The sequence below is a fragment of the Ranitomeya imitator genome, chromosome 6 (assembly GCF_032444005.1).
Source record: "Ranitomeya imitator isolate aRanImi1 chromosome 6, aRanImi1.pri, whole genome shotgun sequence".
Classification (NCBI taxonomy): Eukaryota; Metazoa; Chordata; class Amphibia; order Anura; family Dendrobatidae; genus Ranitomeya; species Ranitomeya imitator.
In genome coordinates this window covers 514,428,307-514,447,209 of record NC_091287.1, presented here as the reverse complement: position 1 = coordinate 514,447,209, position 18,903 = coordinate 514,428,307, and the positions used below count along the sequence as shown (strand labels likewise).

Genomic DNA, 18,903 nt, shown 5'->3' with positions numbered 1-18,903 from the left:
GCTTAGGAGTGAGAAGTTCAAATTCTTCTAATAACTAGATTGCAAACTTAAATCTCTTAGACATATCACAACATATCATTTTTATATTGATACACTACAAAGGAGTGATATCAAATATTTCTTGACAGCGTTACACAAACCAGTAAAATATGTCATGTTCCGACTTCTAGAAAAAAAAAGTAATTTTAGTTCACAGACCTACAAACCTAATTTTCTCATGTCTTCCAAGAAAATTCCAATTGAAATAAGTAAAATTCTGAGCTTGTGGGTTGTTATTTGAGTAGGTACTTCATGCTATGGAAATGTTCAAGTTCTCTTATTCAATAAGGAATATTGAGCCAAATTTATGTAACTGAACTGTCAGAAAACTGTTGACATTTCATAGAAAATGTAAGCTATTTTCACTATTTTCAGGGTTTAGGGACTGGGTTGTGAGACCCACATTGATCACTAAAACAACATGGCCCTATTCATAAATAAAGTATGTGCCTTGCATGACTCAAAAGCTTTTGATATTGAAGTGTATATTGGTTCTGACATAGAGATCTAGACTTCTGAATCTTTGACATGAGTAAGACTGCCTAGTGCAGTCGAAATGCATCGACTGGGTCATGTCGACCATGCAAATTTTTCTTTTTTATGCACCATATTTTCTTTTGAAAAATAAAAAGGAAAGGAAAATCCAGTCCTGTTGAGCTGGATTCCAATTTTTTCTATTTTCCTTAGTAATATCTCTGCACGGTGAACCCCGGGCTGGGAACGCACCTTATAGCTTCCTTTATATTATTTGGTGTGTTCCGCCAGCCCTAACATTATACTAGCACCAGGGTCTGGCTAGTAATGGCGGACAAACAGTGACTGCAGCGGTACATCCAGCAACTGAAGGGCAGGTTGGCAGCTCTCGAGTGCACAACCACAGCTGTGGATGTTACCGCAGTAGCTGTTCAGTCTGCTAGCATGGCTGCAGCCAGTCTGTCCACTGCCACCCCTGTTCTGACCTTATCCCACCTTCCGCTGCCAGATAAGTACTCTGGCGATAGCAAGTCATATAGGGGATTCGTGAGCAGTGTGCAATACACCTTGAGCTCCTGGCTGCACGTTTTCACACAAAGCAGGCTAAAGTGGGATTTATAATATCCCTCCTGTTGGACAGGGCGTTGGAGTGGGCTACGCTGCTGTGGGAGTGCGACGATCATGCGGTGCAGAGTGCTCCGCGGTTCCTGAGTACTCTGAAACAGGTCTTTTTGGGAACTTAAATCACCCATGCCAACTGATGGCACTGACACAGGGATCATCCATGGTCAGCCATTTTGCTGTCCACTTCCGGACTTTAGCATCTGAGCTGGAGAGGCCAGATAAAGTCCTTATCCCTGTATTTTGAAGGGGGCTGGCTGACCATGTGAAGGACACTTTGCCCACTAGTGAGAATTCTGCCACAATGGAGGAGCAAATAGTGGTCTCCACTTGCATTGACCATCATTTTACCAAGCAAAGTTTGGAGTGAGCCCAGTGTAGGCAGAGGTTTCGGCTGGCTCCCAACTTTGCCAGTCCTCTGGAATCTCTAGATCAGACGTTCGAGCCCAGGAGGCCATTGAAACTGGCATGAACGGGATCTAAGTCTCGGGCCACTCATGCCCAAAAGGTCTGCCATGTATGCTGGCAGTCAGGACATCATGCCTCCAGATGTCCTCAGCGATTGGGAAAATGTCCCTATCTAGTGACCATAGGAGGAGGTTCACTAGACACAGCAGTGTTTTCCACCAGACTGTCCTTTAAGGGGACAATGACCATAGGTCCATCCACTTATACAGTGAAGCTTTGCGTGGATTCCGAGGAGGTGGGCAACTTCATGTCCTCTGCCTTCACCCAACGTAACGCAATACCCCTGGTGATGCTTGCCAAACCAGTGACCATACAAGTGGTAAATGGGTCAACAATGCCCTCACAGATAACAAACCAAACCATCCCATTTCCTCTTTCCATGTCTTCTTCCCATCAGAAGATTATCTCCCTGCTAGTCATTCCTGAGGGAATTGATGAGGTTTTGTTAGGGATATGTTGGCTATATTACCACTCCCATCATATAGAGTGGTCCTCAGGGAGAATTCTGGCATGGAGTGAATCTTGTGAGGGTAGATGTCTGAGGGAGTGCGTTCAGGTTGCTACTACAGAGGTACCCACAGATCTTTCCTCTCTCCCCAAGCACTATTGGCCCTATGCGGACGTGTTCTCCAAGAAGACTGCGGATACGTTTCCACCTCACCATCCTTATGACTGTCCTATTGACCTCTTGCCTGGTGCTGAGCTTCCCCAGGGTCATGTCTATCCACTATCTATCATGGAGAAAGAGGCAATAACTCAGTACATCTAGGAGAATCTGGCAAGAGGATTCATTAGGAAGTCGATGTCACCCACAGAGGTGGGGTTCTTTTTCATGCAGAAGAGGAATGGAGAACTACATCCATGCATAGATTACAGGGGTCTTAACGCCATCATGATTAAGTACAAGTACTCTCTGCCCCTGATATCTGAGCTCTTTGATAGGTTGGAGGGAGCGGGGGTTTTTACTAAACTTCATTTGCGGAGTGCTTACAACCTGACATCCGCGAGGAGGACGAATGAAAGACGGCATTTAACACCAGTGACGGCCATTATGCTTATTTGATGATGCCCTTTGGGCTCTTTAATGCCCCTGCTCTTTTCCAAAACTTAATAAATGATATCTTCCGGGATATGCTCACCACCTCAGTTGTAGTCTATCTGGATGATATTCTCATCTACTCTCCAGATATAGGCTCCCACCGGAGAGATGTTTGCAAAGTCTTTGACCTCCTACGGGCAAATTCCCTCTATGCCAAGTTGGAGAAGTGTGTGTTGAGCAAAAGTCCTTGCCTTTCCTGGGCTATTTCATCTCCACCCAGTTATTGGCCTTGGACCCTGCCAAGCTACAGGCTGTAGAAAGTCAAAACACTGCACTCATCCAGTTCAATTTTGCTGAAGTGAAAAATTTATTCGGAGATGTGTAGACAATAGACGAGACAAAACAGTAGAGGCAACAAGTTAACTTACTGTTTCGTCTCGTCTATTGTCTACACATCTCCGAATAAATTTTTCACTTCAGCAAAATTCAACTGGATGAGTGCAGTGTTTTGACTTTCTTCAGTATTTGGGGGTCTTCGGATCCCGTTCAATTGCACCGTCATAAACTCCACCTATTTGTCGAGTGCTAGCTCTTTGTTTTTTCTAAGCTACAAGCTGTGGTGGACTGGCAGGAACCCCATTCTCTCAAAGCGGTGCAGCGCTTTATGGGGTTCATTAACTATTATCGCCAGTTCATTCACCACTTCTTAACTTTCCCAGCTCCCCTGGTTGCCCTCACCAAGAAGGGAGCTAATCCCAAACTGTGGTTGGAGGAGGTCTCCAAGGCTTTCCTCTCTATCAAGTCAAACATCGCTAGCACTCCCATTTTACATCGCCCCAATGTTGTTAAACCCTTTATTATGGAGGTGGATGCGTCTTCGATTGGTGCTGGAGCAGTCCTCTTCTAAAAGGATGCTCAAGGTTGGAAGCATCCTTGCTTCTTCTTCTCTAATACCTTCTCACCGGAGGAGAGAAAGTATTCTATCGGGGACAGGGAGTTGCTAGCCATGAAGTTGGCCTTTTCGGAGTGGAGACACCTCCTGGAGGGTGCTCTGTTTCACTTCCAATTGTACACTGACCACAAGAATTTGTTTTATTTACAAACTGCCCAGCGGCTAAACTCTCGCCAGGCAAGATGGTCCTTGTTCTTCTCCAAGTTTCATTTCTCCCTCCATTTTCTCTCCTGGGAGCAGAACATTCATGCTGACACTCTCTTCCGCTCCGTAGTGTCATCAGAGGAGGAGGAGTTGCCTCAGCTAATTGTCCCTTCAGAGAACCTGAGAACTGTGGCCCTGGTCTCGCTAGAGTCTGTGCCCCAATTCAAGACTTTTGTGCCACCTAATTTGTGACCGGAGGTTCTCTCTTGGGCTCACTCGTTCAGGGTGGGTGGACATTTTGGGACCAAGAAGACATCTAAGCTCCTGACGAGGACATACTGGGGGCCGCATATGGTCCATAACGTCGGAGACTATATTCAGGCGTGTGCCTTCTGCACCAAGTATCGGTTACCTCGGCAATGGCCTGCTGGGCTACTTTACTCCCTGCCGGTGGCAGACACCCTGGGAAATGCTCGAGATGGACTTTTTGGTGGGCTTACCCAAGTATCATAGCTGCAATGCTATCTGCGTGGTCACCAAACATTTTTCTAAAATGTTGCACCTGGTGCCTCTTCAACGGGTACAGTACAGACCAAAAGTTTGGACACACCTTCTCATTTAAATATTTTTCTGTAATTTCATGACTGTGAAAATTGTAAATTCACACTGAAGGCACCAAAACTATGAATTAACACATGTGGAAATATATACTTAACAAAAAAGTGTGAAACAACTGAAAATATGTCTTATATTCTAGGTTCTTCAAAGTAGCCACCTTTTGCTTTGTTGACTGCTTTGCACACTCTTGGCATTCTCTTGATGAGCTTCAAGAGGTAGTCCCCTGGAATGGTCTTCCAACAATCTTGAAGGAGTTCCCAGAGATGCTTAGCACTTGTTGGCCCTTTTGCCTTCACTCTGCTGTCCAGCTCACCCCTAACCATCTCGATTGGGTTCAGGTCTGGTGACTGTGGAGGCCAGGTCACAGGTGTAGCCCCATCACTCTTCTTGGTCAAATAGCCCTTACACAGCCTGGAGGTGTGTTTTGGGTCATTGTCCTGTTGAAAAATAAATGATGGTCCAACTAAACACAAACCGGATGGAATAGCATGCCGCTGCAAGATGCTGAGGTAGCCATGCTGGTTCAGTATGCCTTCAATTTTGAATAAATCCCCAACAGCGTCACCAGAAAAGCACCCGCACACCATCACACCTCCTTCTCCATGCTTCACGGTGGGAACCAGGCATGTAGAGTCCATATTTTCACCTTTTCTGCGTTGCACAAAGACACGGTGGTTGGAACTAAAGATCTCAAATTTGGACTCATCAGACCAAAGCACAGATTTCCACTGGTCTAATGTCTATTCCTTGTGTTTTTTAGCCCAAACAAGTCTCTTGTGCTTGTTGCCTTTCCTTAGCAGTGGTTTCCTAGCAGCTATTTTACCATGAAGGCCTGCTGCACAAATTTTCCTCTCAACAGTTATTGTAGAGATGTGTCTGCTGCTAGAACTGTGTGTGGCATTGACCTGGTCTCTAATCTGAGCTGCTGTTAACCTGCGATTTCTGAGGCTGGTGACTCGGATAAACTTATCCTCAGAAGCAGAGGTGACTCTTGGTCTTCCTTTCCTGGTGCAGTCCTCATGTAAGCCAGTTTCTTTGTAGCGCTTGATGGTTTTTGCAACTGCACTTGGGGACACTTTCAAAGTTTTCCCAATTTTTTGGACTGACTGACCTTCATTTCTTAAAGTAATGATGGCCACTCGTTTTTCTTTAATTAGCTGCTTTTTTCTTGCCATAATACAAATTCTAACAGTCTATTCAGTAGGACTATCAGCTGTGTATCTACCAGACCTCTGCTCAACACAACTGATGGCCCCAACCCATAAAAGGCAAGAAATCCCACTTATTAAACCTGACAAGGCACACCTGTGAAGTAAAAACCATTTTCGGTGACTACCTCTTGAAGCTCATCAAGAGAATGCCAAGATTGTGCAAAGCAGTCGTCAAAGCAAAAGGTGTCTACATTGCAGAACCTAGAATACAAGACATATTTTCAGTTGTTTCACACTTTTTTGTTAAGTATATAATTCCACATGTGTTAATTCATAGCTTTAATGCCTTCAGTGTGAATTTACAATTTTCATAGTCTTGAAAATATAGAAAAAACTTTAAGTGAGAAGGTGTGTCCAAACTTTTGGTCTGTACTGTACATTCTCCACAGGCCTTAGAGGCGTTGTTCATTAAGCACGGTATGCCTGACAAAAGTGTCAGTGACCGGAGTACCCAGTTCACGTCTCAGTTCTGGAGAGAGCTTTATTGCCTACCCAGCATTGAGCTTAACCTCTCTTCAGCTTATCATTCTGAGACAAACGGGTTGGTAGAGAGAGCCAACCACCAGACCATGGTCACATATCTGTGACATTTTGTTTTGGCCAGGTAAGATGACTGGGAATCCTTGCTACCGCGGGCAGAGTTTGTGCTGAACAATGCCGTAGCCAATTCCACTGGGAAGACCCCATTCCTCCTTTATTATGGCCAGCATCCGCATGTCCCTGTGCCCATGCCCGTGTTGTCCACTGACTCCACTGTGACAGACTGGGTGGTGGAGGCAAGTGACATTTGGAATCGCACACAGGTTGCTATCTGCGGCCCAAAGGAGAGAGTGAGGGCCTCTGCCGATGCTCATTGGCGCCCTGCTCTGACTTTTGCTTCTGGTGACTTAGTAACATAGTAACATAGTAACATAGTTAGTAAGGCCGAAAAAAGACATTTGTCCATCCAGTTCAGCCTATATTCCATCATAATAAATCCCCAGATCTACGTCCTTCTACAGAACCTAATAATTGTATGATACAATATTGTTCTGCTCCAGGAAGACATCCAGGCCTCTCTTGAACCCCTCGACTGAGTTCGCCATCACCACCTCCTCAGGCAAGCAATTCCAGATTCTCACTGCCCTAACAGTAAAGAATCCTCTTCTATGTTGGTGGAAAAACCTTCTCTCCTCCAGACGCAAAGAATGCCCCCTTGTGCCCGTCACCTTCCTTGGTATAAACAGATCCTCAGCGAGATATTTGTATTGTCCCCTTATATACTTATACATGGTTATTAGATCGCCCCTCAGTCGTCTTTTTTCTAGACTAAATAATCCTAATTTCGCTAATTTATCTGGGTATTGTAGTTCTCCCATCCCCTTTATTAATTTTGTTGCCCTCCTTTGTACTCTCTCTAGTTCCATTATATCCTTCCTGAGCACCGGTGCCCAAAACTGGACACAGTATTCCATGTGCGGTCTAACTAGGGATTTGTACAGAGGCAGTATAATGCTCTCATCATGTGTATCCAGACCTCTTTTAATGCACCCCATGTTCCTGTTTGCCTTGGCAGCTGCTGCCTGGCACTGGCTGCTCCAGGTAAGTTTATCATTAACTAGGATCCCCAAGTCCTTCTCCCTGTCAGATTTACCCAGTGGTTTCCCATTCAGTGTGTAATGGTGATATTGATTCCTTCTTCCCATGTGTATAACCTTACATTTATCATTGTTAAACCTCATCTGCCACCTTTCAGCCCAAGTTTCCAACTTATCCAGATCCATCTGTAGCAGAATACTATCTTCTCTTGTATTAACTGCTTTACATAGTTTTGTATCATCTGCAAATATCGATATTTTACTGTGTAAACCTTGTACCAGATCATTAATGAATATGTTGAAGAGAACAGGTCCCAATACTGACCCCTGCGGTACCCCACTGGTCACAGCGACCCAGTTAGAGACTATACCATTTATAACCACCCTCTGCTTTCCATCACTAAGCCAGTTACTAACCCATTTACACACATTTTCCCCCAGACCAAGCATTCTCATTTTGTGTACCAACCTCTTGTGCAGCACGGTATCAAACGCTTTGGAAAAATCGAGATATACCACGTCCAATGACTCACCGTGGTCCAGTCTATAGCTTACCTCTTCATAAAAACTGATTAGATTGGTTTGACAGGAGCGATTTCTCATAAACCCATGCTGATATGGAGTTACACAGTTATTCTCATTGAGATAATCCAGAATAACATCCCTCAGAAACCCTTCAAATATTTTACCAACAATAGAGGTTAGACTTACTGGCCTATAATTTCCAGGTTCACTTTTAGAGCCCTTTTTGAATATTGGCACCACATTTGCTATGCGCCAGTCCTGCGGAACAGACCCTGTCGCTATAGAGTCCCTAAAAATAAGAAATAATGGTTTATCTATTACATTACTTAGTTCTCTTAGTACTCGTGGGTGTATGCCATCCGGACCCGGAGATTTATCTATTTTAATCCTATTTAGCCGGTTTCGCACCTCTTCTTGGGTTAGATTGGTGACCCTTAATATAGGGTTTTCATTGTTTCTTGGGATTTCACCTAGCATTTCATTTTCCACCGTGAATACCGTGGAGAAGAAGGTGTTTAATATGTTAGCTTTTTCCTCGTCATCTACAACCATTCTTTCCTCACTATTTTTTAAGGGGCCTACATTTTCAGTTTTTATTCTTTTACTATTGATATAGTTGAAGAACAGTTTTGGATTAGTTTTACTCTCCTTAGCAATGTGCTTCTCTGTTTCCTTTTTGGCAGCTTTAATTAGTTTTTTAGATAAAGTATTAGTGTGGCTCTCCGCCCGTAACATCAGACTGCAAGTTCAGTCCACTAAGTTTGTGCCTCACTACATAGGTCCTTTCAAGGTCTTAAAACAGGTCAATCCTGTGGTCTATCGTTTGGCCCTTCCTCCATGCCTAGGTATCACAGACAACTTTCATGTGTCCCTCTTAAAACCCATTCACATGTCCTGGTTTTCCAAGTCATCTGGTTGGACATCGAGCTCGTCCACGGATGATAATGAGGTGAGCGCCATTGTTGGGTGCAAGGTGATACATGGCAAAAAGTAGTATCTGGTGGGCTTGAAGGGTCATGGCCCAGAGGACAGGACCTGAATAGTGGTGGGAACTGTACCCCTAACATCACCCCCCTCCTAGGGCCCACCTCCTTGGATATCGAGCACATTCGGGCTCCTCAGCTAATTGCAGCTTTTGACCATAGCAGGGCCCAAGGAGGAAGGGGCCCTAGGAGGGGGGGGGTAATGTTAGGGGTACAGTTCTCACCTCTGTACAGGGAGAACCTCGAACCGTGTCTTCTGTGGTCCCCCATTCTTCCTCAGCCGCAGAGTAGCCTGCTCAGCAGAGACATCAGTCTCAACTTCTTGCTCAAGCAAGAGTCCTGTGACCAAACACTAGCGTTCACTCAGCGGTATTGCGGCTCTGTGATAGGGTCTGTGTCCTTACATACTGGGTGACACTAACCCATGTGTGATTTCATTATAAAACTATATACTCTCTGCCATTACCAAGCAGCAGGTAATATCTCTGCACGGTGGACCCCGGGCTGCGAACGCACCTTATAGCCTCCTTCATATTATTTGGTGTGTTCCGCCAGCCCTAGCAAGGTGGAGTATCATCACATTGCTCTTGATTATTCTAAATTGCTCTCCAATAATAGATACTACAGAGTCTCAGTGTATCCTATTTGACATAGCTTTACCTGCCTCTTGCTGGTGATAAGTGTCTTTCCGTCAGCAAAATGCAAAATAAAAAACTACTGGAAAGCTACTGATTTTTATAATAAAGCTTTTCAAATAGGTTTATCTGAATGTATGTGCATACATTCCCAGCATAGTCTCCTATATTTATTTAGTTTTACCCTTTCTTTAATCCCTAGTGGATTTAGAATGTCAGATAAGTAAAGCCATTATGTGATTTAATCCTATTAATCCATAGACCTGAATTCTTCTTTAATCTAGAAATTCAGAGTTAATGCATTAACAAATATCAAATGCATGTTACATCTATATATTGGTTGGAATTATGCAATCTCTATGTGCATAAAATGTTCAACTTCAAAGGAAATGAAATATTGTCACAGGTGGATTTTTTTTTTTTTGCATTAATAAACCAATAGCAAATCCTGCATTTCTCATTGTTGGAATGTGTGCTGACAGCGATGTCAGGCAGTAACAATAGACCCTAACGGTGCTCCAGAATTATGCAGCTGGTCTTAGTACCTCAGCTGATAACAGGGATATAAATGCTGATAGCCGGACTCTAGTAATTTGTATGAATTCAATTAGTATTACCTACAAACAGAGAAAGGCATTTGTCAATGTCAGTGTCCCATACAAAATTCCATTACTTTCAAATAGAAAGCTTTTCTTTGGTAAGTGGAATTGCTATTTAATTTAACTGTTTCCAGGAAGATGATCTATTTATCTTGCAACTTAATTTTTTATTTTTGAAGATATACATTTTTTTATATGGTGCCATCTTGCATGCATGGCAAAAAAACAAGACAAATTGAAGCCCTTTTAATGTTTGTAAATTGGGACCAAGAACTTAAAGGGAACCTATCACCCCAAAATCGAAGGTGAGCTAAGCCCACCAGCATCAGGGGCTTATCTACATCATTCTGGAATGCTGTAGATAAGCCCCTGATGTATCCTGAAAGATGAGAAAAATACGTTAGATTATACTCACCCAGGGGTGGTCCCGGTACATTGGGGGTCGCGGTCCGCTCCGAGGCCTCCCATCTTCTTACGATGACATCCTCTTCTTGTCTTCACGCTGCTGCTCCGGCGCGCGCCTACTTTGTCTGCCCTGTTGAGGGCAAAGTACGGCAGTGCGCAGGCGCTGGGCCTCTCTGACCTTTCCCGGCACCTGGGCACTGCAGTACTTTGCTCTGGCCTCAACAGGGCGGACAAAGCACACCTGCACCGGAGCCGCAGCGTGAAAACAAGAAGAGGACATCATCGTAAAAAGATAGGAAGCCCCGGACCGGACATCGACGCCTATCGGACCGGACCGCAGCAGGACTGCCCCTGGGTGAGTATAATCTATCCTCTTTTTCTCATCTTTCAGGATACATCGGGGGCTTATCTACAGAATTCCAGAATGCTGTAGATAAGCCCCTGATGCTGGCGGGCTTAGCTCACCTTTGATTTTGGGGGTGACAGCTTCCCTTTAAATTCACAATGTTTATATCATATGTAAAACTTGAGCCTATTCAAAGCATTTTACCACTTTACCCTGCTGGCCAGTGTCAAGAACTTTTATAGTTATGATTAAATGTTGTTCACATACTTATTTATTATTATCGTTTGATTGCTTATTTGTTTATTGATCATGTATATTTGTCACAAGGACTTATTAGGATGCAGTTTCTCTTGGATATATTTGGAAATCTGTGTTTCTCAATATATCAGCAACCCCAGACTAAGGATCTCTTCATGAAGAAAAATGGTCTGTGTCTGAGTATTGGGAGGCCACTAAGGACGAGTGAATTTTTTGAAATTCATATTCACCAGCTTTGCGGAACTGAAAATTCTGAAAAGCTACGAAATTTCATTGCCCTGAAAAGACGCTATCCTCAGACCAGTGTGTGCTTATGAGATTATTAGATACCTGGCTGGGGATGAATGAAGTAGATGATGAGGCAAACTCTTGTAAAACATATGTAAGCTGGAAATTATGCTTCTTGAATACTCACACAACTATAATTTGCCCGATTGGCCATTAAAAGGTAATAAGCTTTGTATGATCACATTAGGGGTGTTTGGTGGGTTCCGGCTCCAGTGCTAGGCATTGCTCCCTTTTCTCATGTACAGCTGCCTCAGTACTAGTCAATGCTTGCTGTCTTTGGTAACCCACCAAACACATCTGGGTTACCAAAGACAACAAGCATGGACTAATACTGAGGCAGCTGTACATGGGAAAAGGGAGCAATGCCTAGCACTGGAGCCGGGACAGGTGAAAAAAATAGATGAATATAAAGTTTAATATTTTTTTAACTCCTTTTCTTCCCACCCCTTCTTTTATTATGCCATGTGGTCTTGGAGAGACCTCAGAGAATAAAAACATTTCAGAGCAATCTGGGGAAATCTAACCTTCTTGCCGAATCTGCCTGAAATTAATTTCAAGAGATCCATTCATCTCTTTTGTACATCTCTTCTCCTGAACCAGAATTAATTTAAGGACCCTGTAGAGGTTTTAGCTTTTATTTCCAAATTATTGTTTGACTAATTTTGAACAAGTAGTATGGAAAATTAAGCATGTGCAACATGTGTCATTATGAATAATTGGCTGGATGATCACTGTTATTACTTATTTTTTCAGCAATTGGCCTTGACTCCTGTCCAGAGCCGTTAATGCCAAGTAATGGGATAAAAGTTGGTGACAGATACATGGTTGGGGATGTGGTATCCTTTCACTGTGATCAAGGATATTCTCTCCAGGTAGTGTCATTTATTTTACATTATCTTAATTGTATTTATATTATGCTAATTAAAGTAACCACAAGTGTTAATTAGTTAATATTGAGATTAAAGAAAGATGCTTTTGCTTAGATTTTTTTGTCAAAGAAAGAAAATGATCTAGTATGTTAATTTACATTTGTAAGATAATTTTATATTAACCCCATTATTTTGCTATTAAAAGTAGAAAACAAATAAGGGAAACTGAGGTATAGCTGTGAATGAAAATGTTAATTAACATCAATATGTTTCTTCTTCAAAAACCTGCTCAAGCTTCCAGTATTTTTCTTTATTTTTCATTCATAGGCAGATTTACCAAAACTGTTAAAGTACCTTCACACTCAGCGATGTTGCAGCGATACCGACAACGATGTCGATCGCTGCAGCGTCGCTGTTTGGTCGCTGGAGAGCTGTCACACAGACAGCTCTCCAGCGACCAACGATGCCGGTAACCAGGGTAAACATCAGCGGAAGGTAAGTATGTAGTGTTTGTTTTTTTTACTTTTACGATGGTAACCAGGGTAAACATCCGGTTACTAAGCGCGGCCCTGTGCTTAGTAGCCCGATGTTTACCCTGGTTACCAGTGAAGACATCGCTGAATCGGCGTCACACACGCCGATTCAGCGATGTCTGCAGGGAGTCCAGCGACGAAATAAAGTGCTGGACTTTCTGCAGCGACCAACGACATCACAGCAGGATCCTGATCGCTGCTGCGTGTCAAACTGAATGATATCGCTAGCCAGGACGCTGCAACGTCACAGATCGCTAGTGATATCGTTCAGTGTGATGGTACCTTTACTAAAACTGTGTTTGTTGCCCTTAGCAATTCTTAAGCTGTGGTGAAAAAATGAAAACTTCACTATAATTGGTTGCTATGGGCAGCATAGACAGTTTCACTGGCAGTTTTGATAAACCTGCCCAATTGTCTCTAAAGACATCTCCCAACTTTATGACTCGAGCAAGTCATTCTGTAATTATTCTTAAAGATATGGACACATTTACTTACTTTTATTATTCTATTTAAATCCATGTATTTTGGGCTAAAAAAATAATTTTTACAATTTAATTTCATGAAAAAATTTGCACCATTTGTGTTTTATAGCATTTGTTTCCCTACATATTGCTGGCTGCGAAATAAGTTAATTGAGAATCTGTCAGCAACTTCTGAAGGGAGACGCAACTCCTTTGTCTCTTTATGAGCTCCGCTCAGCTGATTTATGACCACAAAATTCAACTTAACTCTAATGTTTTCTGTGGTCAAAAATAAGCACAAAATAGTTCTCCCCCTCAACACACAGACACTCACACCAATAAAAGGGTTATAAACGTTCTGGTCAGAATGAACTCAAAGATGAATTCATGGTTAAGTTATTTTTCGGCCAGCAATAGACAGTGCAGCTCAGAGTGCAAAATTGTTCACAAAATCCAAATGCCAAAATGATTTAATTTAAAACCCAAAATATATTCAATACAGCTCCTAACGATGTCCACATGTTTTAAAGAAGGGCAATCTCTTTTCCATACAATCTTCTTTTACTTATTTTATTTTATATAGAATATCACTTGTGGAACACCTTTACATAGAGCCCTATAGTTGGGCAAATTGATTCACAAGATTCCAGTTCATTGGCTCGCAAATTTGTTACCCTCAAGGATGCCCGGTCGGTCCAGCTTTTGATTAGCCGGGCTGGTACAACGTCTTGATTGCAGAGTGGTGCACAGATGACATTACGTCACTCCGGCTAATCAAAATCTGTATTGCGGATGCCAGAAGGTAAGAGAGTGATGAGCCTCTCATTCAGTGGCCAGAGACTACCAACCTGGCCGATAAACTAGAGTCACACAAACTGATCTGCTCAATTATATCCAAGATGTTCATGTGCTACATACACTTATTGATTTAGTTGAACAGCATGTTATGTTTCTTTTGTATTGTGGTGGTGCTGTATGGTAATTGAATTCTTACTGCACGTTTTCTCAGAAGATTTCAAATGATCGCTAATGGCTCCAACATCATAATATCCTGTGCTCTGAATATTTTTGGTTGTGAGTAAAGGGTAATCCTCTTACCAATAAAATATTCTCTAAAGAAGATAGCCAAACTTTATTTATAAGGATTACAAGCAAAATTGTAATCAGAAACATTTTTCCAAACTGTAGACGGAGGTAGACTGTTTATATCTGAAGTAGCTCTTACAATGCAGCACATCTTAATATATCAAAGTGCTACCTTTTCCATTGTTACCGCATTCTAATTTATTACCTGTTTTTACTACAGGGACATTCTCACATCACATGCATGCCTGGACCAGTAAGAAGATGGAACTACCCGATTCCAATATGCATTGGTAAGTGATCTCTAAAAAAATATATGTACCAATAGTGTCTTGGGTGGGCATATCATTGGTGTAACATGTTCAACAGAAAGGGGCCCAAGAGGCCAATTTCCATCCCCAAAGCCGGTGAAATTGTGCATTATTATGAGCAATTAGACTGCAAAGGGCCCATATATTTGCTCTTGTATAGGTGCCTAGTTCTGTGTCCATTTCTGTCAGAAATTTATTAGTGAGGAGGGGATTGATATGAGTTTGAGTCGAATTTCCTGACTTTTGTGGTGCCACGTGAATTCAAAAACTTTGAGATTTAGTTTGAAAAGAAAAAACAAAGCCTTTTATGCCCACCATTTTTCACTGGTGAAGCATCAGAGAGCAAAGTAATTTCTTTGTGGTCAAATAGCTTTCCTAGTATGCCCTGAGGCTACAGCATCACATTTTTTTTATTCTGCTCGCTTAAATAGCACCAATAGTTCCTTCAGAGCTTCACATACATTGTCATCGCTGTCTCCATTGGGGCTCACAATGTAAATTCTTAGTAATTTTTGGGAGTTTGCAAATAAATCAGAGTATCTGAAGGCAGCCAATACAACTACAAGGAGAGCTTACAAACACTTTGTAGTTTTTGTCCTTGATGAAATTTGAACCCAGAACTCAAGGGCTACAGTGCTAACCATGGTGCTCATTCCAGTTTTTCAAGTGGATTATCATACCTTGTACAGTGGTGATCAGTACCTGGCTCTTTCTCATGTTCACATTTTCTTCAAATTCATCTGATTCAAATTAAAATTTCAAGAGAAAAAAATGAAGATTATCTCTTGTGTTTTAAGCATATTTACAAGACAGTAGAATGGTGTACAATATATTTGGCTTATATGGTAGGGTGGACCATTTGACATCTCTTGCTAACGCAAGATAGAAAACAAGATATCCAAAATCTCATCATGTACTACAGGAAAACATTTGCCAGTCTATTAAATTAACTGTCATTCAACTATTGATCTCTTCAGCTCAGTGTGGTGGAGCGATGATTGACTTCAGTGGGGTGATACTCAGCCCTGGGTTTCCAGGAAATTACCCGAGTAGTTTGGATTGCACATGGACAGTAAAACTGCCTATTGGTTTTGGTAAGTAAACTTCTGATTTTCTATCTTTGCAAAGATGTTGAATATTTCTCTATTTTAGTCCATTGACCAATATGCACTTATCAGCCATACCCTTAAAAATAATAACAGATAAAGTAAATAGCAGAGATTATCCCATCGGTCATTTCTGGAAGATGATGTGTAAGAAGCCAAAAAAAAAAAAATGAGTCAGAGAAAAAAGGAAGTCTTGTGGGTGTTCCTCGAATGAAGGGTTTACTACCGACTAAAGAGGTCTAATGAGAGACAATTGGTCATGGGTGCCTAAGGTGGGAAAGTGAAATCGAGTCCAACTGGTACAAGCCAAGAGCAGAGATATTGCAGCCAAACCTTTTAAAAAGTTAATGCTAACTGTGACTGAAAGGCCTCAATGTATACGGTGTAACACAGCTTGCTGTACATGGTGCACAGTACCTGCAAACCAGTCAGAGAACCCATCCTGATTCCAATGTCCATCATCAGAAGTGCATACAAAGATCATTTGAGCATAACAGTTCTATTAAGCAATGGAAGATGGTGACATAAATTATATACACACACACATATATACATACATATACTGTATATATCACATGGATGACTTGGTGCATGTACTTGTATATTGGTTACCTGAGGTAAAGAAGGCACCAAGATGCAGTATGGAATAATGTTCACATGGGTCTTAGCATTCATGTCTTAAACATGCCACTTACCTAAGGATATACAAATACAGTACACCATTTCATGACAGATTTTTCTAAAAAGGCATTAGTCTCTATAAGCAGGATAATGCTCTGTCACACAGCAAAAAATGATCGGTAACAGTTTGAGGAACATGACAAGCGTTCAAAGTTGTGACCTGATCTCCAATCTGATTGTCAGGACTCAAACCCACGACTTCTGTGCACCAGGCAGCAGTTCTTCCCTTTTAGCTATTCAGCACGTTAGACAGCTCCTTGGTAGTTCAGCTACCAGTACCTGTTGTTTCTGATTACCTCTACCCTGTGATTTCCTGATTGGGTCCATCTGGGATTTCTTGATTGGCTCCATCATTTGATTTCTTGATTAGACACCATATTTTAACCTAGCCTTTCACTTCCTTCCAAGTGAGATTATTGAGCTCCAGCCTTTAGTCTAGCTCCCTCACCTACTGCTCATCCGCTATATTATGCTGTTATTTCCGCGTACTGACCTCTGACTTCCCATAGACTACATTTCCTACTGCTCCTCTATATAAATATACGAGCATAGTTAATTCTTCATACTTTCTAACAATTAGCACAATAGAACTTCAGCTTTTTCTTCCAGGAAAAAAGTGTTTGCACCGATCAGAGAAGGATACAGTCCATAAAAACAGCAGCAGCGCAATAAACAGCTGGAAGTGCACTTTACATCTGCTGCTTTAATTAAATGTATCGTTAGGTAATGTAATGTATGTGATTTATCTTATCAGGTGTGCATCTACAATTTGTCAATTTCTCCACTGAAACAATACACGACTACCTGGAGGTACGAAGCGGGCCTGCAGATACTGGCTCTGTAATTGGAAGGTTAAGTGGTCCTCAGGTCCCTGCTTCACTGTTCAGCACAACCCATGAGACCAGCTTGTATTTCCATAGCGATTATTCTCAGAACAAACAGGGATTTCACATCATTTATCAAGGTAAGCAACGCACTTTGCTATTCTAATGCAATCAATAAAAAGTTTTTAAAATGTGCATTTAGTAACTTTGTGTGCAGTTAGTACATCTATTTATATCCTGGCTACAACCCTGACAGCCAAAGTGCTTGGGGATTTTGGGTGTAGATAGGAGAGGATCTGTCTGCGCTCGTACTGAAATATAAAGTTAGTTCTGAGCAAGCAAAGAAATGGTCGGAAATAGTCAACAGTCTGAAAAAATGCAGTTTGGAAAGATTTTTATGATTAGAAATAAAAAACAAAGAGCAGGTAAAAATAATAGAAAAAAGTTATACTCACTTACTAATTGCCAAAACTGGCATGCTGGTGGTTCCTGCCATTGTTTGTTCTGGAATGATGACGTTGCCAACATGAGACTGTTGAGACAAATAACTGATTAACTGCAGCGGTTACATGCACATGGTTGGTCCATCATTACTGCAATAAATGTTAGAGACCAGCATGAAAAACATGAGAAGCAGTGCTGGGAATTAGCAGGTGAGCCATTGAAGGTTTTTTTTTAAGTTGAGAACTGTTCCTAATATTTTAAATTTTTTATATCCTGAAAACACCTTCATTTGTGTTTTTTTTCTGCATTTTTCTACAAAGCTCCTTAACCAAATGCAAATATACAAAAAATAATTTTTAGTTGACCTATACTAGGATATAATAGGATAAGTGGCATGAAATGTCCCACTTTAAAAAAATTTATTTTCTGATACACTATCTGGAGAATGTTATGCTATATGTTGCTACAGAGAAATAAGGTATAATATAATCATACAATAGTTGTGATGTGGCCTGGACCCTGTTGTGGTTATTGCTACGTAACATTTGTGGTGATACGTGCCTCCTCTGTCTTTTTTGTTTGCAACATATGACAGTGCCAGTCATATTTTTTCTCTTGGACATCTGGTGCTGCTTTATAAGTAGGTAGTGATGAGCGAGTATACTCGTTGCTCAGGTGGTCTCTGAGTATTTTGGCGTGCTCGTAGAATTAGTTTTCCTTGCTTCAGCTGCATGATTTACAGCTGCTAGACAGGCTGAATACATGTGAGGATTGCCTGTTTGTTAGGGAATTCCCATATGTTTTCAGGCTGTCCAGAAGCCATAAAACATGTAGCTGAAGTGATAAAAACTAAGTCTCCAAGCACATCCAAACACTAGGAGATCACCCGACCATGATCGGGGAGACTCGAGCAACAATGCTACTCGCTCATCACTATTTACAAGGGATCTATAGAGTTAATTTTAGTGTAGATTTTATCACTCATTCCTGGGAATCCTGGGAGGGTCACCAAGCTATGTAAACCCATGAACCTTTGACTCCCACTGCCAGTCAATAGCGTTGTTGTCCAGGTTTATACTGCTGCAATCTTGTTTGTTTGTTCTGATTATTCCCATTCTTTGACCTCTCCATGTTTTGGACCATCCTTTTGTTTTACAATTCTGTTCATGGCGTGGCTTCTTGACCTCGGTCATGCTTGACGACTCTTCCTGCCTCTAGTTTGCTCTTCAGGACAGCAGTTTTTCTGTGAAAGCCATCCAGGGGACCCCATTGTCAGACCAAATCCCTGTAAAAGGGTTAAAGGGTGAAGGTTGGGGTCACTCTGGAATGTGTCACATGGTGTGTATTGTGCCAAGTCTGGCCAAGGTAGCCATTTTGAACCTGTGGCTTCTGATAGTCATGACATATCA

General features: G+C 41.8%; 1 protein-coding gene across 1 annotated transcript in view; it reads left to right on the top strand.

Annotated features, from left to right (window-relative positions):
* The window catches only part of CSMD3 (CUB and Sushi multiple domains 3), a 2,093,798-nt gene that overhangs the window by 1,712,356 nt on the left and 362,539 nt on the right, over nucleotides 1-18,903 (top strand). The window contains exons 39-42 of the mRNA XM_069731799.1: nucleotides 11,936-12,054; nucleotides 14,352-14,421; nucleotides 15,417-15,533; nucleotides 16,981-17,190. Coding sequence (XP_069587900.1) covers nucleotides 11,936-12,054; nucleotides 14,352-14,421; nucleotides 15,417-15,533; nucleotides 16,981-17,190 — 516 coding nt within the window. The remainder of the gene's footprint in view (nucleotides 1-11,935; nucleotides 12,055-14,351; nucleotides 14,422-15,416; nucleotides 15,534-16,980; nucleotides 17,191-18,903) is intronic.